At 56.2% G+C, this 24,297-nt stretch overlaps 1 protein-coding gene across 1 annotated transcript; it reads right to left on the bottom strand.

Moving 5' to 3' along the window:
• Positions 1-1,671: 1,671 nt before the first annotated feature.
• LOC138815623 (zinc finger protein 384-like) lies at positions 1,672-23,914 on the bottom strand. Its single transcript, XM_070005031.1, has 12 exons — positions 23,425-23,914; positions 13,996-14,066; positions 13,643-13,880; positions 13,453-13,500; positions 12,930-13,109; positions 12,743-12,896; positions 12,127-12,219; positions 7,432-7,656; positions 6,596-6,778; positions 5,498-5,576; positions 3,076-3,234; positions 1,672-2,988 (listed from the first exon to the last, which is right to left on the bottom strand). The coding sequence occupies exons 2-12, from the start codon at positions 14,059-14,061 to the stop codon at positions 2,632-2,634; spliced, it is 1,782 nt and encodes a 593-aa protein (XP_069861132.1). The 5' UTR covers positions 14,062-14,066; positions 23,425-23,914; the 3' UTR covers positions 1,672-2,631.
• Positions 23,915-24,297: the final 383 nt, after the last annotated feature.

A 24,297-nucleotide genomic window follows, 5' to 3' on the forward strand; every position in this document is an offset into this window, starting at 1 on the left:
TTCAGACCAACAGCTGACTTGTAAAACCTGCCACAGTGTTGTAAGACAGCACTAACCCTAACACACACCGCTATAATTACTGCTGCGCCCTGGCAGGCTTTTAAGCCACCAGCCCTTGGTTCATGTATTTGTGTACGTACTAGGGCTTCAAGTAGGACCAGAGCAGCATTTTTTCGCTAGAGTCTGGTTCTCTACTACTTGAGCCACAGCTCCACTTCTGGCTTTTAGCTGTTTTTTTGGAAGTAAGTGTCATGGGCATTCCAGGCTGGCTCCAAACTATTGATTCTCAGCCTAGAAATGGGAGTTATGTGGGGCTCAGTCCCTTGGATAATGTATCGGTTTCCCTCTATACAACAATAACAACAGTACCTACCTCGTAGCATTGTGATAACGCATTACAAGAATATTCTGGTTCTAATTGTGGTGATAAAAGAAGAGAGAGCTGTTGGGCTATTTCCAAGTTGTTGAACATTAAGAGAAAATAGTTATTCAGGAAACTACCAACACTGCTGTATTCATTCTCAATATCAGACTACTTGCTGAGACTCAATCTTAAGATATCTAGCTCCAAACTAAGTGGGCCTGATTTGTTCACACCCCACAAAGTAAGCCCAAGAGAACCTCCAGTTGTCGTAAGTGGGAGCTTGGACTTTTCCCAGTGGTTTATTATCGTGTGTGCAGATGCTGGGGTTTGAACTCAGGGCCTGGGTGCTGTCCCTGAGCTGCTTTGGTCTGGCCTAGTACTCTACCACTTGAGCCACAGCTTCACTTCCACTTTTTTTTCCCCCCATGGATTTTTTTAAGTGGAGATTAGATTCTCACACTTTCCTGGCCTGGGTGACTTTGAACTAGGATCCTCAAACCTCAGCTTCTTGAGTAGCTGGGATTATAGGCGTGAGCCACCCAGGCTATGTGTGGTTTAGAATTCTCTGACTGCACAGGGTGCTGACCCAAAGATCACACGCTCTACCACCTGAGCTGCATTCCCTGTCCTCTCAGTGCTTTTCCCAGAAAGGATTTGAATTTTCAGCCATCCCTTCATTCCCCAGCTCCGGTGGGTAGCCCCCTGGCCAGTGCGGCTTCCCACGGGGTGAGAGGCTCAGTCCTTCCCTGCTTCCCACGCAGCAAGCCGCGTCCACTGATGACGCAGGAGCCCACTGCTTGCTGGCGCTCACGGACCTTCAGGTAATGTCCTGCCAGGACCACAGCTGCGCATGCCCGTGTTCCTCAACCACAAGCAAGCTTTCACCTCTGCAAGGCTCTGCAAGGCGGGGGTGGAGGGATCAGGCACGTGGCATTCGTGCACCTGACCCTTTTTTTTTGGGGGGGGGTCCTCCCTTAGTATCTCCCTCCAAACAGCCTCTTCCCATGCTCGCTCACACCATCAGCTCCACTGTCTCTGCGCCTTTCACATGAATTTATTTCTATACAATGTTCTAAAAACACCCCTTTGCTTTTTGTACAGAAGGTTTTGCTTTTTTTTTTTTTCATTTTGCAATTGCTTTGTTAACAACTGGGTTCCTGATTTATGTTTCTTTTCTCTGACATCTGCCATGATTAAAAAAATAAAAGAAGGGAAAAGGAAATAAAAATGCCATGGCCAGAGGACAAGGTGGAGGGGGGAGGGGAAAGGCAAAAAAACAAACAAACAAAAAACCAAAACCAAAACCATCAAATATGAAAATTCTGAGATAATGCATTTATAAACACAGAAATGGTTACAACAAAGATGGCCGTGATGAGCGGGTATATATATATTTATATATATATATATTTATATATAAATCCATGTCCAGCATCTGACCGTGGCACCATGGGAGATTAAGTTCAGTCCTGGGGTCTTAACTCTCCCTTCTTTGCACCGCCCTGGCTCTTGGGGGAGGGGGGGTCACAGAGGACAAAACTCCTCATAGCTTCTTGGCCCTGGGACGGGGTACAAGGCCTTGGGAGAGAAGCGGGAAGGAGGCTCTAAGGAAATTCGTATCCCACTCTGAGCCTCCTGGAGGGAATCCACGGCCCCTTGGGGACCACCTCCCAGCCCCTGCCCCCCCCAAACAAACAAACAAAAAGCGGTCCAAGCCTCCCGAGATTCCTCCCTCCATGAGCAACAGCAGGAGCGGAACGGTGGGGAGGGGGCAGATGGCTCTGAGGAGAACGGGGAAACCCTCTGTTCTTCGCAGGCAGGCAGAAGGGGGGCGACTTGCACTTGGGGCTCCCCCTTGTCTGTTCCTGGGGGGAGGGCCAGCCTCTAGTCTGCGACCAGCCCCCAGCGCCGAGGCCGGAGAGGGAGGGGGGGAGGCCGAGGGCTGGGGCTGGACTGGCTTCTGTCCGGTCACAGCCAGAGCCTTCCCTTGAGCACCAAGCCCCCGTGTGAAGAGCACTGCTTGGTAGGGGCTGCGGGATGACGCCTGCGGCTCCGGACCCCTTGGCCAGGGAGGAAGGCTGTGGTTCCTTTTGGAGAGCGGTGGGGGTGAGGAGGAGAGCTGCGTCGGAGGCCCAAGGTTTGTCAAGACAAGAGGAGGATGCGGCCACTCCCGCCGGGGATGGGGGGGAAGGGGGCCTGGGGCCCCCCTCCTCGCCCTCGGGGGAGGGGCGTCTGTAAGGGAGGGCTGAGGGGGACCGAGCGGATCTCTACGAGCTGGCCAGGTGTTCCACCTGGATGGTGCTGGTGGTGACCGTAAGGCAGATGTCCTTGTGGTGATCGGCCGTCTTATAGGGCGTCAGGTCGAAGGAACACTGGGGTGGGGGGTTGGGGGTGCTGTCCGCCCCACCCCCGCCCTGGGGGGCTGCCCCGGGGGACTGGAAGTGTGGTGGCTGCTGCTGCTGCTGCTGCTGCTGCTGCTGCGGCTGCGAGGCCTGGGAGGCCTGCGCCTGCGCCTGCGCCTGGGCCTGCGCCTGCGCCACCGCCGCCGCCGCCGCCGCCGCCTGCACTTGCTGCTGGAGATCGGGAGGGTTGTGTTTGCGCATGTGTTTCATAAGGTACGTTTCCTGAGGGAGGCAGCGAGGAGGGAGGCTCAGGGAGGCGCCGGGGGCGCCCCATCACCCCCCCCCGCGGCCCCGGGGCTGGGGACTCACCGAGGTGTAGGCCCGGCTGCAGATGGTGCACGTGTACACCTTGGCGTGCTTCACCGTGTGCGTGGACAGGTGCACCTCCAGCGAGGCCGCGTCCGTGTACGCGCGGTGGCAGTTGTGGCACTTGAAGGGTTTATCTTTGTTGTGCTGCCGTCTGTGGGACTGACGGGGGCGGGGCGGTGAGGGGGGGCCGCCGCTCCCCTCCCCACACACCCGCCACCGCCCCGCCCGCGGGGAGGCACGGCGGCGTCCCGCGCCATCTGACTGTGCGCATGCGCGCGCGGGCCTGCGTGCGTGCGGCTGCGCAGGCGCGCGCCAGCACTGCGGCTGGAACTTGAGGCTGGCGCTCTACCGCATTTCTACGCCCAGCTTCGTTGGAGGTAAGAGACTCGAGAGTCCATGCCCAGGCTGGGCAGGTGGCTCCGTGGTAGAGCGCTTGCCCGGCATGCATGAGGCCCTGGGTTCGATTCCTCAGCACCACATAAGCAGAAACAAAAAAAGCTGGAAATGGCGCTGTGGCTCAAGTGGTAGAGCGCTAGCCTTGAGCTCAAGAGTTGAGGGACAGCGCCCAGGCCCAGAGGTCAGGCCCACGACCAGACCCCCCCCCAAAAAAAGTCAATGTCTGGGTGGGCCACGGAAGGTGATCCTCAGATCTCAGCTAGGATTGCAGGCGTGAGCTGCAGCTAGGATTGCAGGCGTGAGCTGCAGCTAGGATTGCAGGCGTGAGCTGCAGCTAGGATTACAGAGCTGCAGCTAGGATTGCAGGCGTGAGCTGCAGCTAGGATTACAGAGCTGCAGCTAGGATTACAGAGCTGCAGCTAGGATTGCAGAGCTGCAGCTAGGATTGCAGGCGTGAGCTGCAGCTAGGATTACAGAGCTGCAGCTAGGATTGCAGAGCTGCAGCTAGGATTGCAGGCATGAGACGCAGTGTCCTGCTTCTGGAGCTTTTTTTTTTTGGTGCCAGTCCTGGGGCTTGAATTTAGTTGTCTTGTGGCTTTTTTGCTCAAGGCAGGTGGTACACCTCCATGTCTAGCTTTCTGATGATTCATTGGAGAGGAGGCTCATAGATTTTCCTACCCAGGCTGGTTTTGAACCACGATCCTCATGACTCAGCCTCCTGATTAGCTGGGATGACAGGTGTGAGCAGCAGCGCCAGCTTCTCAGCCTCTTAACTAGCTAGAATTACAGGCATGAGCCATGGACTCAGCTTTGAAACTGGTAACAGTGAACCGGCACCGCATTTGCCTTTTTGTTCTGTTCTAACCAAAGAGGCTGCATCCTACCTGTGCCCTGACCTTACCGCACACACACAGTCACACTCCACTTCAGCCCACCCCAGCTCAAGGAAGCCTGCAAAAACGCCAGGCACACCGAACACGCCTGTAATCCCGGCAGAGGCAGGAGAATCTTGAGTTTCAGGTTGGCCTGGACTTAAATTTAAGTTCAAGGCCAGACTAGGTAACACAGAGACCCTGTCTCAAACAAAAAAAATAACACGAAGGGAGGAGGCAGGGTACAACTCAAGTGGTAAAGCGCCTGGCCTAGCTGCATGTATCAGGTCATGGGTTCAATCCCCAGCTATGCAAATAACAGCAATTGGAAAAGCAGAAAACAATGCTTCCTTCCCCCCCCCCCCAACCACCACCAAAGTTCCTTTGGGGATTCTGGAAGATCTATTTATGTTATATACAATGAGGCATGCTGCTGATCACATGTATGGTATATATGTGCACACCAGAGGGAAACCAGGAAGATGACACAGAACTAGAGGGAATCAGGGAAAAACATAGAACAGCTGCACTGGACATTGACCAAAATGAACTAAGCAACTCAATGGCAGCGATGGGAGGGAGGGAACGAGTGGGAAAGAGGGAACAGCTGATGCTATGCAAAACAAAAGAAATGTACATACCACCCAATGTGGAAGAAATAACTGTATTGCCAAGCTCACAGAACTCATGTTATAGATCATGATAGACAATTTGCTCCATGAAAGTTAGAAAGTGTTTGTGACTTTAACTGAGCATCACTATCTACAATACTATGAAATTGGGGAAATGTATGTAACCACTTAATCACAATAAAGAATTTGAAAATATATATATATACAATGAGGCTTACTGTGTGTGGGTAGACAGCTTACCACACATAAACCAGAGGAAATGTTTTGCCTTTTTTGGGGGGAGGGGTTGCCTGCCGCTTTCTCACCAAGGCGGGTGCTGTACCACCCGAGCCACAGCTCCACTTCCGGCTTTTTGGTGGCTCAATGGAGGTAAGATGCTCAGCTCTCCGCCTCTTGAGGCGGGATTACAGAGGCAGCCTGCTAGGCCCGGCCTGACTTTGTTTCTCGGGCTGCTGAGTTCTGGGGTTACTTGGGGCGCCTCGTGAGTGCTGAGGGCGTGAGTCAGCCGTGGCGGCCGCTTACCTGCAGGTTGGAGAGCTGCGTGAAGGCTTTCTCGCAGCCGGGGTGCGCGCATTTGTACGGTCTGTCCCCAGTGTGGATTCTGCACGGGGCGAGAGAGAAGACAGACGGCGGGTGAGGAGGCGCTGCAGGGCCGGCTCCGCAGCGCCTCCTGCAGGCGCCCCGTGCTGCCGGCCGCGGCGGCGGCGGCCAGCTCCAGGTGAGCAGCCCCACGTGCTGGGGTGGGGGGGTCTCGGCGCACCCTCCTATAGTACCTGCCCCTCGGAATGGTCAGAAACAAGGCGAGCGCGGTGGCGGCGGTAAGGAGAAGGAAGGAAAGGCCGAGGGAGGCTGCGCGCCAGGGCACCCCGGTGCAAGCCTGCGGCCGCCGACGCCAAGGCCAGCTCCAAGCGGGCTGACCTCGCCCCACACCACACGGCGCGCTGCTGCGTGGGCCTGGACGGGCGCGAGCCCCGCCCCTGCTCCATGGGGCCTTCCCCACCATCGCCGCAACTAGAAGCTTCCGTGGGCCTCTGGACAGGCTCCGCGTCTTCCAGCCCGCGTCTCTTCTCTGTCCTCCCAGCCGGGGGGCGGCGGCTGCGCCAGGACCCGGACTCCGGCTCAACGTGCGACCGTCCATCAGCTCTTGCAGCTGCCCCGTTCCGCTTCGCCCTGCTCCCTCCAGATCGGGGGGACGGTGGGGCGCATCCTTAGGAAGTGGAAGCTTCTAGATCTTCGGAGAGTACTCGGCACGGGGGTCTTGTGTCCTCCGCTCCCGGCATTCCTGCATCACCGGGGCCCAGGTGGGCGCGGGCTTCTCCCGTCCAGCGCCTGCGGCTTGGGCGTGCAGATCTGAACTGACTCCGTCTTGCACGACGCATGCGCACATTTCCCGGGCTCCAGCGCCGCTCTGCTCTGTCGTGTCCCCCACAGCTCCGGCCCGGCACGCCTCGACCTCTTGGCATCCACTCGAGTCCTCCTCCTCCTCCTCCTCCTCCTCCAGCCAGCCTCTCCTCCAGCCAGGCGGGTCCCCCGCCCCCCCGCATGCGGGCTGCAGTGGGTGTGGGGCGGGGGTGGGGAGGGCATGCCGGCGGGGCGGGCGGGCCCGCCCCTCTCCCTTACCGTGTGTGCTGCTGGAGGTGGGAGAGCTGGCGGAAGGCCTTCTGGCAGTAGGAGCAGCTGTAGGGCTTGGCGCCCGAGTGGATGCGGAGGTGCTGAGCCAGGTAGGAGGTGTTGGCGAAGGTCTTGGAGCAGTGCGGGCACTTGTGGGGCTTGATGGTCTCTGTGTGCATCTTGGAGTGGATCCTGCCGGGGGCGAGGGAGGAGAGGAGGGAGGAGGGAGGAGGGAGCACTCGCTCCGCTGGGGGCGATGATGGTGGGCGCGTGGGCGGACGAGCCCCCCCCCAAACACAAGTCCGCCAGGGAGAGAGAGAGAGAGGCCATGCATCATCACCGATCGATCAATCGATCGCGATCGCTCGATCGCAGGTCGGGTGGCTGGCATGAGAGGATGAAGCGCGCCACCTGCAGCTCCGGGACACCTTGCGCTCTGTCTGATTACGCCCTCCGCTCCCTCCCATGGTGTCCCCCCCCCTTGGTCACGGGTACCCTGATTTCCACATAGTAACTGACCAAGAACAGCACCTGCCCCGCCCCCCCAGCTGGACGCCCATGGCCGCCCTGGCCAGAAGGTGGGCTGCGCCGCACATCTCCCCTCTCCTCCCCCCAGTGGCACGGCCCCCGACTTGGGGATCGGAAATTACAACGCTCAAGCCCCCCCCCCCACCTCATGCACGTGTGTATACAGTTTATTTCTCAGACAGCTGGAGGCGATCGAGGATCCCAAAGGTTCGCAAAGGCCCCCGAGGCACATGGCCTGGGGGGCGGGGGGCACGCAGGCGTGGGCGCGCGTGGACCCGTGGAGCGGTGCGGGGCGGGGCGGGGGTGGCGGCCCTTACCGTGTGTGTTGCTGGAGGTGGGAGAGCTGGCGGAAGGCCTTCTCGCAGAAGTTGCAGCTGTAGGGCTTGGCGCCCGAGTGGATGCGGATGTGCTGAGCCAGGTAGGAGCTGTTGGCGAAGGTCTTGGAGCAGTGCGGGCACTTGTGGGGCTTGGTCTCCGTGTGCGACTTGGAGTGGATCTGCATCTCCGACTTGGAGTAGAAGGTCAGCGAGCACATGCGGCACCTGGCCAAGGGGAGGGCAGCGTCAGGGCCCCGCCGCTGGGGGGCGCTGGGGAGCCCCGCTGCCCGCATGAGCTGACCTAGAGGCCCGCGGGGAGGGGCCGCCTCCTCAGCCTGTGCCCACACCTGGCCACGCTCCCTGTGCGTGCAAAAGTGATCTCCACGCACAGACGTCCACTCGAGTCCTCGTGGGCCATGTCCAGTGGGACGGGGCGGGGAAAGGAGGATTCCCGAGGCCCTGGCCCCCTACACTGCCGTTCAAAATCGTACTCCCCCAAACCCCTCCTGAAACAAGCCAGTAGCTATGGGGGGGGGTGTGGGCCGGAGGGGAGGAGGCTACGCCGGGGCCCTGATCTTTCCTAGCACGCTGCAGCCAGGAGATGGAGGACAAAGTCACCTTGTAGGGTTTCCTCGACTGAGTCTCAGAAATGCCCTCAGCGCCCCTCCCCTCTGCTCCCCCCATAAGCTGCAACCCTTCAGAACAGAACCACAACATTTTTCCTAGAGCTTGAACTCGGCCTGGAGATCAGAGTTTCATGGACTTTCCTGCCTGGGCTGGCTTTGAACTGGGGTCCTCCGATCTCAGCCTCCTGAGATGCTGGGGTGCCAGGCGGGAGCCACCAAGTTCCTCAGTAAAGGCAGGGGCAGCCAGCCAGGCTACAGGCCTTACAGGGATGCGATTGTCTGGACAACGGGCAGTTCACCCAGCCCCTGGCCGCTGTCCGAGAGGCCACGTCCCCTGAAGGCCAGTCCGCAGGGTGCGCCGGTGGCAGTCTGCATTACCTGGGCTCTAGTCCAAGAGTGCAAGTTATAGGCTGGCATTGGAAGCCAGGCCTCAGCATTTGGCTATGGGAAATGGAGAGGCCGGCTACATCCGGGACATTGTAAGCTCAAGCGCCGGCCTCCATCAGCAGAGGCTCTGAGCAGAAGTGGCCACGGCTTTGCTAGGACCAGAGCCCGCGGCTACAACACTGGCATTTTAATGCAAATAAAGCCGCTGAGTGCCACAGCACTCTTATCAAGAAAGTTAATTACATTAAAAAATGTCAGGGCAAGCTGGACACTGGTGGCGCCCACCCGTAATCCTAACTCAGGAGGCTGAGATTTGAGGGTCACTGTGCAAAGCCAGCCCGGGCAGGGAAAAGGCTTGTTTTTGAGAGTCTTGTTTTTGGTGTTGCCTGGTCCTGGGGCTTGAACTCAGGGCCTGGGCGCTGCTGTTCCTGAGCTATTTTTTGCTCAAGGCTAGCGCTAGACCATTTTGAGCCACAGCTCCACTTCTGGTTTTTGAGGGGTTCATTGGAGGTGAGAATCCCAGGGGGCACTTTTCTGCTCAGGTTGGCTTCCAACCCTGATCCTCAGATCGCAGCCTCCTGAGTACCTAAGATGAAGATGACAGCCGTGAGCCACGGACGCCTGGCCCCTGAGATTCTGATCTCCAATGAACCACCAGGAAACCACAAGTGGTGCTGTGGCTCCAAATGGCAGAGCGCTAGCCTTGAGAAGAAGAGCTCAGGGACAGCGCCCAGGCCCTGAGTTCAAGCCTCACGATCGACACAGACAAATAAACAAACAAATCTGCTTCAGAAGTTCCCATTAGAGCAGAATCTGCAGAAACCGCTGAAAGATCATGACAATAGACTAAGCGATCTTTAAAGGCCGGCCGATGCGGGAGCAGTAGCTCCCTCCCGTCTGCTGCCGTGTTTCTCGGTGCCAGGCACCTGTGGCATTTTTTGTAGTTCACGGGATGGAGATGAGAGTCTCGTGAACTTTTCTGTCCAGGCTAGCTCTGAACTACGATTCTCAGACTCTCAGCCTGGAGTATTACAGGCGTGAGCCACCACACCTGGCTTATGTTTCCTTTCCTTCCAACCAACCTCCCAAAGAGTGTCCCCGGTTCAAAGGAGGCTGGGAAAGTGTGTAATTCGTCCAAAGGGGTGGCTGCTCACTACAAAGCCGTGTCGCCAGGCTAACACCCCCTTCCTGCCCACTAGAGATGCTGGGCAGGCGCTGGGCAGGTGAAGGGGCCTAGATCACTGGGCGGTCGCTCTGGGAGTCCGGTCACCCCGGGAAGGCTGAGTGCCCCTGACCCCCACTCGGAACAATTGAGCTGCTTTCCCATTCTGAAGCCTCCGAAGCAGCGACTTGAGGCCCAGGTGAAGTCTACACCGGCCCCCGTGACAAGTTCCAGCCAAGGTAAAATGCAGGCTCGATACAAAGACCCAATACAATTCCTTTCACACTGTGTGGGCAACATACACACATACATAATACATAATACATACAGACATACAGACATTTATTTTTTCTCAAGAGGCTACCAGGCCAAGGTGGCCTCAAACCCTCGATCCTTCTGCCTCAGCCTCCCCAAGTGCTGGGATTGCAGGCATGCAGCCGGGCCTCACAAATTTTCCAGTTTAGATAGGGGTCCCGCTCCCCGCGGAACCTCATCCTCCTGTATACACTACCAGCAGCACCCCGGGCGGATCCCGAGCCCTCTGGGCAGTGGATGCTCAGGCTGTGATTTCTAACCGTGAAGGTGGATGAAGAGGAGTCCTGGGCGATCTGACCTAGGCGAGTGGCGGCCAAGGCAGCCCTGTGCCCCACGGGAGCTAGTGCCCGGCCTCGGGACACACCCTGCGTGGCCACTGCAGCCCCAAGAGGGCCAGGGGCACCCCACACGGGGAGGGGGGCGCCATCCTGTTTACAGTGACCCGATAAATAGCCTGGATTTTTCCTCAGTTTTTGGGAGGGGTCAGTTGTGGGGCTTGAACTCAGGGCCTGGGCGCTGTCCCTCAGCCCTTCAGCTCAAGCGCTCTACCACTTGAGCCACAGCGCCACTTCTGGTTTTCTGAGTGCTTTATTGGCGATCAGAGTCTCATGGACTTTCCTGCCCAGGCTGGCTTTGAACTGTGATCCTCAGATCTCAGCCTCCTGAGTAGCTAGGATGACAGGCGGGAGCCACCAGTGCCCGGCGCTCAGATGCCCATTTTAACCATTTTTAGTGCTCAGGTTTCCCTCCGAACATTTCCACGGGACAGATGAGGGCTAGAATGATTCATGATTCATCTCCCCATTTTAGAGACACAAGGCTGGCGTGCTCCGAGCGGCAGAACTCAATCCTCCCAAATCCCAATCCAACGCTAGAGCAGAGGTCGCTGACCCAGGAGATGCAAACGGGGAGCTTTCGTTTCGTTTTTTAAAGTTTACATCGATACCATGGAACCAAAGTGAAACTCCTTGAAGTAAATTTTTTTCTTTGGAACTTTATAGAGAGTTCTGCATTTCTTTTCTTTTGCCAGTCTTGGCAGAAGATTTTTTTTTTTTTTTCCTCAAGGCTGATGCTCTACCACTTGAGCCACAGCGCCACTTCGGGCTTTTTCTGTGTCTGTGGTACTGAGGAATCGAACCCGGGGCTTCATGCATGCTAGGCGAGCGCTCAACCACTGAGCCACCTTTCTAGCCCTAGGGGTCTGCATTCCGAAGGAATTATTTTTGGTTAGGATAGTTAGTCCCTGTTCAATTGTACAGTGCTCCTTAGTCATGTAAGCATGGGGTCTTTCATGCATTCGACAAACAGCCCGGTGCTGGTGGCTCACGCCTGTACTCCTAGCTACTCAGGAGGCTGAGATTCTGCGAATCTTGGTTCAAAGCCAACCTGAGCAGAAAAGTCAAGAGAGACCCTCATCTCGCCAAAAAAAAAAAAAAAGGTTGAGCTGGAGACATGGTTCTCAAAGGGACAGAGCGCCAGCCTAGCAAGCAAGCTGAGCAGGGAATCGGTAAAATACCGAGTTCAAACCCCAGAACAGGCATAAAAGAACAGGGTTCCGAGAACACTGAGGGGTGGGAAGGCCTAACAATGTTCCTTCCCACTGCACATGCCGGGAGGGGAGGGGGTTCACACACATCCCCATGAGGAGAGATCGTGACAGACCCGAACCCCGACAACAGCAGCATCTACACTGGCAGAGGTTTGTGTCCCGGTGGTCACGCTCGGAGCAGGTACAAACCCGCACGTCTAACGCACTGGAGGACACGGGGGGTTTGCACGTTATCAAGGGATACGCAACGCATCTCCTCAGTGAAAGGAATCAAACGTGTCAGGTACCTTTGGAATATGGTAGGATGGAAATGTTCCGGGAACAGTTAATTGTATAAAGTGGGGTACACCTGTAATAATAAAGCTGCAGTGAACTTGGGGATGACCAGCTGGAACCCCGCAGTGCTCAATACTTGGGCCCAGAAACTCTGCCCTCTGCTGGGGAGGGAGGAAGGGTGCGCTCCACGGCTCGAGTGGGCTAAGGCTGCACGCACGCAAGCACGCAACGTGACGTGACTACCGCTCGACCTCCTGCTGACGCTCCCCGCCGTGGCGCGCTGGCTACCTCCTCCCGACACGCGGGAGGTGCGCACAACTCTCCCCATTTTACAGATGAGGAAACTGAGGCCCAGAGAGGGGGGGGAAAAAAGGACTTGCCCAGGGTCACACAGCAAGTTCGTGGTGGAGCCGGGAACTGAATCCGTGAGCGCAAGGCTCTGTCCACTTCCTGTGCCGCAGTTCCCTTCGCTCCTAAAATGGGAACAACATTGCCCATCTCGGTACGCTAGGGACGACCCCCGGTCCCAGCCATGCACTCGGCCCTGTCGTGGGGAGGGGGCGGGGGGAGGGGGGCCCTGGCAGCTCAGGAGGGACAGGCGGGCACTGTGATGCATCTGCGCGGGGCGCCATATGCAAAAGCTGTGAACCACCGAAGAGCACCGACTCCTGCCATCAGCGGGGGCACAGTCCCTTAGAGGAGACACCCCAGAAAGGGTGTGCGTGTATGGGGGGGTCCTACTCCCCGCACCCCGGCCATACAGGGCCCCAGGGTGGGCAGATTCTTGGAAAAGGGCCGTGGGAGAGAGAAATCCTAGTCCGGCCTTCTTGTCGCTCGGCGGTTAAGGCTGACTAATAAAAAGGGGGGCAGGGGGTGCACGTGGGCAGCAGCTGACACATGCAAGAGGCCCGGCCCCCCTGCGCGGGGTGGAGGGGCAGGGCAAGCGGGCGCAGCGACCCTCTCTCTCCCCGCCAGGCCCTGGCCCGTGAGTCCTACCTGTAGGTCTTGCCGTCTTTCTGGTGGCCGTCGTCCTCGGGGGCGAGGACATACGGGTCACTCATCTCGGGGAGCCCCGACTCCAGCATCCGCTTCTTCTTACGGCCCCGGGGCGCCTTGGGGGGGGCGCCACCACCTCCACCTCCGCCTCCACCTCCGCCGCCACCGCCGCCGCCGCCGCCGCCACCGCCGCCTTCCTCCGGGAGCGTGGACCCCGCTTTCTTGGACAGTTCGGGGACCACCTGCAGGGCTTGGGAGCCAGGGGGGAGAGCGGAGACTATCATGGGAGCCGAAATGGGGAAGGTCTGAGCGGAGGAGGCCGTGGTCACGAGCGATCCGGAGGGAGACGTGATCACGAGACCGGGACCTGGGGGGGGGGGGACAGGTCAGGTGGGGTCCGGGGTCCCCCCTCCACCCCAAACCTGCCCTAGTTCCTTCTCATGCCCCCCACCCCACCCCGCGGGGCTCGGGGAACCCCAGGCCAGCGGGGTGCCAACCCCGGCCCCCCCCCCTCGGGGCTGGAGAGGTTTAACCCCGCCCCCTTTTAAATGTCCAGTCCTGGGGCTTGAACTCGCGGCCTGGGCGCTGCCCCCGGGCTTCTCTGGCCCGAGGCTGGCGCTCTGGCCCCGGAGCCACAGCGCCACTTCGGGCTGTTTCTGCGTGTGTGTGGGGTACCGAGGACTCACGACCGTCCCAGCCCCCAGACTCACCCCTCGATTGGCTCCCTTCCCTTCTCCACCGCTGCGAACAGGAGACGCCTTGAGCCACAGGAGGAAAGAAGGTCACCTGGTCAAATGCAGGGTCGCCGCACCATCCCAACTCCCCGGGGGTCAGAGCCCCGCAGGGCTGGGGTGCTGATTCGTGGGGAGACCCCTCCCCGGGGGCTGGGGGGAGGCTCACCGGCAGCCATGAGTCCGGTGGACGGCACGGGCACCACCGTGATGTTCTGGGTGGCCGGCGCCTGGCTGTGCGGGGTCAGCTGCTCCGACTTGGCCTCCCCGTCCATGCTGATGCCCGAGGGGAGGGAGACTGAGGCAGGGACGGTGAGCAGGGTGGGGTAGTGCGGCGGGGCCAGCCCACAGCCCTTCTCCGGCAGCAGCTGGTCCTTCATCTTGTTGATGAACATCGTGTTTTCGATCTAGGGGAGGAGCGCGCCGAGCCACAGGTCAGGCGTGGTCCAGTCACGCGCCCCCTTCCCCCCCCCAGCCAGGAAGGACACTCAGGGTTCGGGGGTTCAAGCACACGGCGCTCACCTGTCCTGAGACGGTGGGGATGGAAGGCCAGAAGTACGGGTTAGAATTGAAGTGAGATTCTTCCATTCTACCTGTGGGGAGAGCGCGGCGCTGTCACAGCCCGGCCTGGGCGTGGGGTGCGGGGACTCACCGGGGTTCCTGTGAAGACCCTGGTGCAAATGGCCCCTCTCAAAGGCAGGGTCCCCGTTTTCTACTTCCCTGGAACCCCACGATGCCCAGCACACAGCTAGGCACCTCAGGATCACACAAGAACCCCTGGGCACGAGCCACACGGGGTGCAGTCCTGAAACAGAGAGGGGGTGCTTTGCTTCACTAAGGGACAAAACCAGGGAGCCACCGGGCCGATGGGACAGGGCGGATCGCTTTCCTTGGAGAAGGGAGGTCAGGAGGAGAGGGGGGAGAAGCCGCCGGGGCCATGGGCTGGCCTCCTCCTCCGGCTCCTCCGGCCTTGTCCCGGCCTCCCTGCCCCTCCCCCAACTCCATCTTCCTCCAAAACGTCAGGAACTTTCTAATCTCTGTCTACAGTGATCTGTAGCCTGAGCGGGTTTGAAGCCAGATCGCAACGAGGAAAATGCAGCCCACCCGCGCTGGGGGGCGCCACGGGGAAGTCACACCGTGGACCCCTTGACACACACCTCCAGATTTCGGGTGCTTGAGTTGTGTTTCTAGGGTTTCATGTGTGTTTTGCCCGGGGCTGACCTCTGACCCAGAGCCTCTCTCCTAACACGGTGTAGATCCCAGATGCGCCCGAGCATGCCCGCTGTAACTAACTTTGAGATAGGGTCTCACCAAGTTTTCCCGCCTGGGTTGGGCTCCCAACTTAGCATCCCCCTGCTTCAAAGACTCCTGGGTGGCTGGAGTTACAGGCGTGCACTACCACGCTCAACCCAGAACCAAGTTTTGGGGCACCTGTTGAAATCTGGGGATGAAGTGGCCGCGCTGAATGCGCCATGGTTGAAGAACACCCATCCTGTCACCGAGTACACGCTTGCTGGACTGAGCACTGGGAACAAGGGGATAAGGGGGTACACCAGAGGAGCACCCCAGACTTCCAGCTGAAGGAATTTCCAACACGATGCACTCTTGCTTTGTATTTCTCCAATACTTTGCTTCTGGGAGTTCAAAGTCCACTCTGTGGCTGATAGCTAAGCTTATGAGGAATGGGGAGGGGGAAGGGAGCTGTGGCTCAAGTGGTAGAGCGCCAGCCTTGAGGGGGAAAAGCTCAGGGACAGCGCCCAGGCCCTGAGTTCAAGCCCCACCCGAAGCTTGAAAAACAACAAGAAGAATGACCACCTGAGGGTCTAGTATCCATCCCTTCACCAGCTCTACTGACTACTAAACTGCTTCTCTGTCTAATAACTGGAACAGCATCAGAGGTCAGGGCAGTGAAGAGGAAGAGACTGGTAGGGTGGCTCAGCGGTACACAACTTGCCCGGCATGCATCAGGCCCTCCATTTCAACCCCCAGCACCACAGGAAGAGAGACATGGACTGGAGGCACGGAGGGAAAAAAAAAAAAAGAAAGAACAGGAAATAAACATTATCACCAAAGAAATGGGTGTTCTCGTGTGTGCGCCAATCCTGGGCCTTGGCACTGTCTCTTACAAGCTTTTTTTTTGCTCCAAGCTAGCATTCTACCACTTCCGCCATGTCTTCACTTGTGTCTTTTTGCTGGCTAATTGGAGAAAAGCGTCTTCTGGCCAGGCTAGTGGCTCACACCTGTAATCTAGCTCCTCAGGAGGCTGAGATCTGAGGATCAGGTTTGAAGCCAGCCCAGGCAGAAAAGTCCGTATGAGATTCCTACCTCCAATAAACCACTCAGAAGAAGCCAGAAGTAGTGCTGCGGCTCCAAGTGGTAAAGCGCTCGCCTAGAGCACCCGGAGGCTTAGGGACAGCGCACAGGCCCTGAGTTCAAGCACCAGGACAGACAAAAATAAAAAAATAAAGGTCTCCTGATCATTCCTGCCCAGGCTGACTCTGAACTTTGATCCTCAGATCTCAGCTTCGTGAGTAACTAGGATGACAGGCCTGAGCATCCAGACCCCCTCTCTTTGAGACAGACGCTAATTACACTGCTCTGATCAGTGCACTGTATCAGGTAGACAATGGTCATATTCTACTCCACAAATGTGAATAATGAAAACTACGTGCCCATTATATTTTTACCACCACAGGGCACCGGGCACCCGTGGCTCATACCTGTCATCCCAGCTACTCCAGAGGCTGAGAGCTGAGCTTCCAAACCAGCCTGGGCAGAAGAGTCCCCAGGAGGATTTCATCTCCCAAGAACCTCTCCAAAACCCGAAGTGGCGCTGTGGCTCAAGTGGTGGAGCGCTCGCCTTGAGCTGAAGAGCTGAGGGACAGCGCCCAGACTTTGAGTTCAAATTCAAAGAAAAAAGTTACCAGCATGCAGAGCTAAGAGTGACCAGGGCTGGTTTTGAACCACGATCCTCCTATCTCAGCCTGCTAGTAGCTGGGATTACAGGTGTGAACACCAGTGCCCTGGCCCATTCCAAGTGTTTGACAATAGCAAAGGGACAGGCCGTTCCCGACCACATCCCTCAATCCACCTCTTGTGAAACCTCGGGATAACGCATTGTAGAGTAGTGGGGTCCAAATAAAAGGCCTCAACTTTCGGGGGGCAAGTCAGGAGCAAGAGGCTCCTCCACGGCCTGGACCCCCATTGTGCTGCTCTGCCCTGGGCCATAGAGAACCATCCAAAAGTTTCAGCAGGATGCTCAGATACAGATGAGCCCTAAGTCTTACGTTTCCTGGAGGGAATCCTGCCAAACCATCCACGCAGCCACGTGAACTCACAGAGTGACGCTCTGTTCTTCGCTTTGTTTTTTTTTTCTGTGCTGGTCCTGGGCCTTGAACTCAGGGCCTGGGTGCTATCCCTGAGCTTCTGTGCTCAAGCCCTACTGTTCTACCACTTGAGATACATACAGCTCTATGTTCAGGTTTTTGATGGTTTACTGGAGATCAGAGTCTCATGGATTTTCCTGCCCAGGCTGGCTGCAAGCTACAATCCTCAGATCCCAGCCTCCCGAGGAGTTAGGGTGACAGACACTGAGCCATTTGTACCCCAGCAAATTATTATCTTTGTGTCAAATCCTGGGGCTTGAACTCAGGGCCTGGGCGCTGTCCCTGAGCTTCGTTTGCTCAAGGCTAGTGCTCTACCACTTGAGCCACAGTATTACTTCCAGCTTTTTGTTTATGTGGTACTGAGGAATCGAACCCCTCCCCAGCCCGGTTGTATAAATGTCTAACCCCAGCACTTGGACAGCCAAGACAGGAGGCTCCCAACTTTGAGGTGAGCAAACCCTGGACTCATAAAACCAAACAACATGGGCTGGGCAGGTGGCTCAGTGGTAGAGCGCTCGCCTAGCATGCATGAGGCCCTGGGTTCGATTCCTCAGCACCACAGACACAGAAAAGGCCGGAAGTGGCTGGTGCTGTGGCTCAAGTAACAGAGCGCTAGTCTTGAGCCAAAGAAGCTCAGGGACAGTGCCCAGGCCCTGAGTTTAAGCCCCAGGACTGGCAAAAAACAAAAACCACAAAACAACAAAAAAGAGCTGGTTTGTCCTGGGATAGGAGGAGGAAGCTTCTGTTATAGCTCAAAGAAAGAAAAAACAAACAAACAAACAAACGAGTATTTGGAAAAAATGCTAGGGATCTGGGCTCTAGGGAGGGGCCAGCGGCTCACACCTGGGATCCTCCTTACTTAGGAGGTTGATATCTGAGGAGCGTGGTTCGAATCCAGCCTGGCCAGGAATATCCTAGAGACTCTTATCTCTGATGAACCACCAAAAGAGCCAGAAGAGGGTGTGGCTCAAGTGGTAAAGCACCAGGCTTTAATGGAAAAGCTGAGGAACAGTGCTCAGGCCCTAAGTTCAAGCCCCGGTGCTGGCACAAACAAGTAACAGTAATAATTAAGCAACAGCATCCCCCCCTCCCCCCCCAGACAAGTAACCTTGAGAAAACCTCAGAGAGTCAAGGGCTTAGTGATCAGCTACAAGGTACAGCAACAAACAGCAGACACAGCCAGGTACCAATGGCTCACATCTGTAATCTTCTTTCTGGGACGGCTGTGGGGCTTGAACTCTGGGCCTGGGCGCTGGTCCCTCAGCTCTTCAGCTCAAGGCCAGTGCTCTACCACTTGAGCCACAGCGCCACTTCTGGTTTTCTGGTGGTTCATTGAAGAGTCTCATGACTTTCCTGCCCAGGCTGGCTTTGAACCGCGATCCTCCGATCTCAGCCTCCTGAGTAGCTGAGATGACAGGCGTGAGCCACCGGTGTCACATCTGTAATCTTGAGTACTCAGAAGGCTGAGATCTGAGGCTCGCAGTTCAAACCCAGCTCAGGCAGCAAAGTCCATGAGACCCTTATTTCCAATTAACACTCCCAAGAGATGGAAGGAGAGCTGTGGCTCAAGTGGTAGAACACTAGCTTTGAGCACAAAAGTGTAGGGACAGCTCCCAAGCTCAGAGTTCAAGCTCCTGGACTGGCGTATGCACACGCATGTGCACGCACGCGCGCGCACACACACACACAGATACAAAAATGATCAATCTGAGGGGTTGGAGGCACGGCTTAAGTGGTCGAGCACTTGCCTACTATGAGAAGGTCCCGGGTCCTCTGTTCAGGACTAGCACCAAAAACATATGTATATGTCAACCAACATGAACCAATGGAAATGAATGTAAGGCACTCAACTGGGCCTGTTCTATTGGGCTCATTCCTGTCATGGGAGCTATTTGAGAGGCTCAGATAGGAAAACCCTAGTTTGGGCTGGGCAGGTGGCTCAGTGGTAGAGTGCTTGCCTTGCATGCCTGAGGCCCTGGGTTCGATTCCTCAGCACCACAGAAGGAGAAAAAGCCGGAAGTGGCGCTGTGGCTCAAGTGCTAGAGCACTAGCCTCGAGCCGAAGAGCTGAGGGACAGCACTCAGGCCCAGAGTTCAAGCCTCACAATGGATAAGTAAATAAATAAATGAATATCTGGGCACTGGTGGCTCACGCCTGTCATCCTAGATACTCAGGAAGCTGAGATCTGTGGCTCATGCCTGTCATCCTAAATACTCAGGAAGCTGAGATCTGAGGATCGCGGTTCAAACCCAGCCTAGGCAAGAATGTCCGTGAGACTCTTATCTCCCATAAACCACTAGAAAACCGGAAGTGCGGCTGTGGCTTGAGCGGTAGAGCAATCGCCTTGAGCTGAAAAGCTGAGGGACAGCACCCAGGCCCTGAATTCAAGTCCCACAACCCACACACACACACAAAAGCTGGACACAGCACGGGTGGCTCACTCCTGCAATCCCAAGTACTCAGGAGAAATCTGAGGATGCAAGTTTGAAGCCAGCCCAAGCAGACACGTCCGTGAGAGCCACACCTCCAATTGACGAGCAAAAGGCCGGCTGCCTCATGGCTCACATCTGAGAATCCAGGTTCGAAGCCAGCCTGGCAGGAACATTCGTGAGACTCCAACTTTAAAAAAGTTAGTGGAGCCGGGCGCTGGTGGCTCACGCCTGTAATCCTAGCTACTCAGGAGGCTGAGATCTGAGGATCGCGGTTCAAAGCCAGCCCGGGCAGGAAAAGACCGTGAGACTCCTATCTCCAATAAACCACCAGAAAAACCGGAAGTGGCGCTGTAGCTCAAGTGGTAGAGCGCTCGCCTTGAGCTGAAGAGCTGAGGGACAGCGCCCAGGCCCAGAGTTCAAGCCCCACGACCGACAAAAAAAAAAAAAAAAGTTAGTGGAGTTGTGGCTCAAGTGGTAGAGCGCCAGCCTTGAGCAAAAAAGCTCAGGGACAGCGCCCAGGCCCTGAGTTCAAGCCCCAGGACCAGCACCTAAAAACAAAAGCCAGTAGAGGCAAAGCTCAATGAAAAAGCCTCATGGGGGAAGAAGGCAAGTGACGAGTGTGAGCCCCGAGTTCAAGCCCACCCGCACACAAATAGAAAATACAACCCAGGGGGTTGGGAAGGTGGCTTAGTGGAAGAGTGCTTGCCCAGCATGCATGAAGCCCTGGGTTCGATTCCACAGTACCACATACACAGAAAAAGCCAGAAGTGGCGCTGTGGCTCAAGCAGTAGAGCGCCAGCCTTGAGCCAAAGAAGCTCAGGGACAGGGCCCAGGTCCTGAGTTCAAACCGCAGGACTGGCGCGCGTGCACACACACATACACATGCATGCACGCGTGCACGCACACACACGATACAACCAAGCCAGGCACCAGTGGCTCACATATGTCATCCTAGCTACTCAGGAGGCTGAGATCTGAGGATCGCAGTTCAAAGCCAGCCCAGGTAGGAAAGTCTGTGAGACTCTGATCTCCTATGAATCACCAGAGAACCAGAAGTGGTGCTGTGGCTCAAGTGGTAGAGCGCCAGCCTTGAGCACAGAGAGGCTCTGGGTCAGAACTCAGTCCCTGAGTTCAAGCCCCAGAACAGGTTTAAAAAAAAAAAAAACAAACAACCAAGTAGGGCCTGGTAATTCATCTTTGTAATCCTACCTATGCAGGAGGTAGGTAGGGGGACAGTGGCCTGAGGCTGTCTGGGGCAAAATGTTCAAGACCCTGGGGACGAGGGGTGGGGGGAATGACAGCAAAAGGAGCTATAGGGGGTTGGAGGCATGGCTCAGGAGGTAAGGCACCTGCCCATGACTGAAAGCAGCAGCAGATACCAAGTCCAAGCCCCAGACAAAAAACGACGGCAAACAAACACTGTAGGTGTGACTCCTGTGGTAGGTGCTTGTCTAGCAAGTGCAAAGCCTTGACTTCAAACCCCAGCAGTCAAGACACAATAAAAGGAAAAGGGGGCGGGGGAGGGGACTTAAGTCACTCCACTGAGAAAAGAAAAACATTCCAAAATGCACAACTACACCAAGTTCACGTTACCTCACAATGCCAAAAGAAGAAAGAGCCCGCCGTGGCGCACGCCTGTCATCCCAGCCTCTCAGGAGGCTGAGATCTGAGGATCACGGTTCAAGGCCAGTCCAGGCAGGAAAAACCATGAGGCTCTGATCTCCAATAAACCACCAGGAAACTGGAAGTGGCGCTGTGGCTCAAGGGGTAGAGCGCCAGCCTTGAGCTGAAGAGCTGAGGGACAGCGCCCAGGCCCTGAGTTCAAGTCCCACAGCCGACCAAAAAAGAGCCCTATGTTTTACTTCCTCAGTGAGGGACCAATCGCTCGTTCTCTCTGGTTCTAAGAGTGAAGGACCATTCCAACAGGACCTGCGCCATTTCCACGATGGCACCCATGAACTGACTCCATCTCTCCTGGGACGGATCATGCTGGCACAATCGGAGCTTGGCCCTGCTCCTGAGGCTGACATCGCCACCGTGGCTTCTACACGGGGCCCCGGGGGCCACGGTACCCGGTGCCCAGTGCAGTGACGGGCTGAAGCTCCCTTAGCCCTGTCTCTCCCACTGCAAATGGGAAATGTGGGAAGGAAAATCACATACCCCTGGCCTTGCAGCTCAATGGCAGAGCATGTGTGTAGTATGCACAAGGCTTGCTTGATCCTCAGCACTAACAAAACCCTAGTTCAACACATGCATAGGTACACATGTACACACATACACACACCTGTGTACTTCATATATGCTTACTTTACTGAAATGTGTGTTTGTGTACAAAGTAAAAATTAAGGAGATAAACAAGACCAGGAAATATGTAACACTTAAAACATCAGCGTTAGCTGGGCATCACTGGCTTTTGCCTGTCATCCTAGCTACTCAGGAGGCTGAAATCTGAAGATCCTGGTTCAAAGCCAGCCCGGGCAGCAATGTCCGTGAAACTCTTATCTCCCATAAACCACCAGAAAACCAGAAGTGGTGCTGTGGCTCAAGTGGTAGAGCGCTAGGCTTGAACTGAAGAGCTGAGGGACAGCGCCCAGGCCCAGAGTTCAAGCCCCACAACCAAATAAATATATAAATAAATAAATAAAACATCAGCTTGTCTTCAAAATCTATGGAGAATAAACTTCATCACCCAGCTGGAAATTAACCCATTATTCTCATTATTTAGGCCTGGAATTCTTCATCCTTTTGCCCCCAGCTTCCTAGTGATAGGATTGCAGGCCGACGCCACTGTGCCCCACTGAAGTGGGTGTTAAAACTTCAGCTAGGCACAGGTTGCTCACGCCTATAATCCCGGCTACTCAGGTGGCTGAGATCAGAGGATTAGGGTTCGAAGCCAGCCCAGGCAGGAAAGTCCATGAGACTCTTACCTCCAGTGAACCACCAAAAGCAGGTAGTGGAGCTGTAGCTCAAAGTGATAGAGCACTAGCTTTGAACACTAAAAATCAGGGACAGTGCCCAGGCTCAGAGTTCAAGCACCAGGACCAACACACACACACACAGACATACACACACACAGACACACACAGACACAGACACACACAGACACACACAGACACACACAGACACAGACACAGACACACACACACACACACACACACACACACACACACACACACACACACACACACACACACACACACACACACACACACCCATAACTACTTCTAAGACTGAAAGTGCTGAACTCAAAGCCTCCAATTCATGCATGGCTATTTCCAGACTTCATTTTCTTATTACCACGAAGCCTCTGAGTTTTGTATTCTCTCAGACAAACTTCTAGAGCCTACTCCATAGAATTTTACCCACTTCAAACTATCTAAGAAACAATACTCATTTCCTCCCAGAACACTTCATCTGTCACATCAAACACAAATAACCTCAAGTCACAGATTCGAATCTCTCCACAGATCCACCTCAACACCTTCCACTAGAACATGAAGGACAGAAATCCCATGCTAGCAGGGTGCCAGTGACACACACCTGTAATCCTATTCGAGGCTGGGAGGTGAGGATCAAGTTTCAAAGCCTGCCTGTACAGCAAAGTCTGTGACATTCTCATCTTCAACTAACCAGCAAAAAGCAGGAAGTAGAGCTGTGGCTCCAGTGGTAGAACACCAGTGTTGAGATTAAAAACAAAAAAAAAACAAAAAAAAAAAACAGGGACAGCACCCAAGTGCTGAGTTCAAATCCCAGTATGGACACCGATAACAACACAAAACAAGAATAAAGAAGCAAAGAAACAAACCTCACTCTCAACTTCGCCCTTCAACTCATAAATCAGGCCATCCCTTGGATCCTATCTGAGAATCAATTTCTCACCTGCAAACAATACAACCCTCTCCAGAAGCCGCTGGTAGACACTTAACATTTCACTCCCAGTAAGTGAGCAAAGGTGACAAGAGGTGCTGCAGGACCAACTTTTCACACAAGAAAACTTCACTTTCCTTCCACGGCCCACACCGCCGCCTCCAAGAACTCTGTCACATTGGCCCAAAGGGAAAAACTTTTTTTTTTTTAATTATGATTCCCTCTCAACACCTCTCCCCCCCCCCGCTCCATCCAAATTATCTTACCCTCTCTCTCTCTTCCTCCTGGCGTCTTAGTCCTTGGCCTTTCCAGGGCTCCTGAACTCTCTGTAAACAAATTGTCTAGGTTACAGGGCCTGCACGGGTGCAGAATCTCAGGAATTCCTTGACTCTCCGCAGTGAGTCTGGGATGGGCCCCACCACGTCCCAATCAATCAGAAGTCAGAGACAGAAGGGCAGGAGAGAGTGCTCTTCCCGCTTTGAGGGTGATGAAGGGAGATCGGTCCAATTCTCAAGGGGGGGTGGGGGGCAAGAAACACAAAACGACCAACTCTCAAAACACCAGTTTGTGGGTGCCACCCCCTAGGCTGCCGGCCACAGGTCACCAGGGCTCAGAGCACAGAAGAGATGGCAGAAGGGGGGCGGGGGGAAGGTCTCTGGGCCCCTACTAGTGGCTTCGGAAGGCCAAGCCGATGGCTAGGGAGGGGATGCCCAAGCTCCTGGGTCGGGCACCGTGCCAAGTTCAGGCCCAGCCACTTCCTCCAGCTCCCCCCCACCCCGCCCCGTTACTTCTGCGAGGACTTCGCCCCCAGTGCGTCCCCCCGCGGCCTGGCGCGGCCTCCCCGGGCCCGCACGGTGGTGGGGGGGGGTCTCGCCCAGTGGGGACCCTCGGCGGTGCCTCCCGCCCCCCGATCACCCCGCGATGCCCCCCACGGCCCGGGGAGCGCTCGGCCGGTGTCACCCCGCACCCCGTCCCGCTCAGAGGCCGCGCTGGGGGGCGTCCCGCCCTCGCCCCTCCGGGGAGCTGAACTCTGCCACCCACCAGCCAGGCACCCGCCCCCTGGGCCCCCCCATTCCGCCCCGGCGCCCGCTCCTCCAGAACCACTTCCGGTTCCGGGACGGACACACAGTCAAATCGTG

The sequence above is a fragment of the Dipodomys merriami genome, unplaced genomic scaffold, assembly GCF_024711535.1.
Source record: "Dipodomys merriami isolate MVZ:Mamm:240054 unplaced genomic scaffold, mDipMer1.0.p SCAF_654, whole genome shotgun sequence".
NCBI lineage: Eukaryota > Metazoa > Chordata > Mammalia > Rodentia > Heteromyidae > Dipodomys > Dipodomys merriami.

Excerpts from the sequence above, each read along its gene's own strand:
- LOC138815623 (XM_070005031.1), bottom strand. The coding sequence starts at position 14,061 with ATGGAAGAATCTCACTTCAATTCTAACCCGTACTTCTGGCCTTCCATC. Across the intron at positions 13,881-13,995 it reads TCCCCACCGTCTCAGGACAG|ATCGAAAACACGATGTTCAT; the intron begins GTGAGCGCCGTG and ends CTCCTCCCCTAG. Across the intron at positions 7,657-12,126 it reads AACTTGCTGTGTGACCCTGG|GTGCCGCATGTGCTCGCTGA; the intron begins GCAAGTCCTTTT and ends CCCCTTGGCCAG.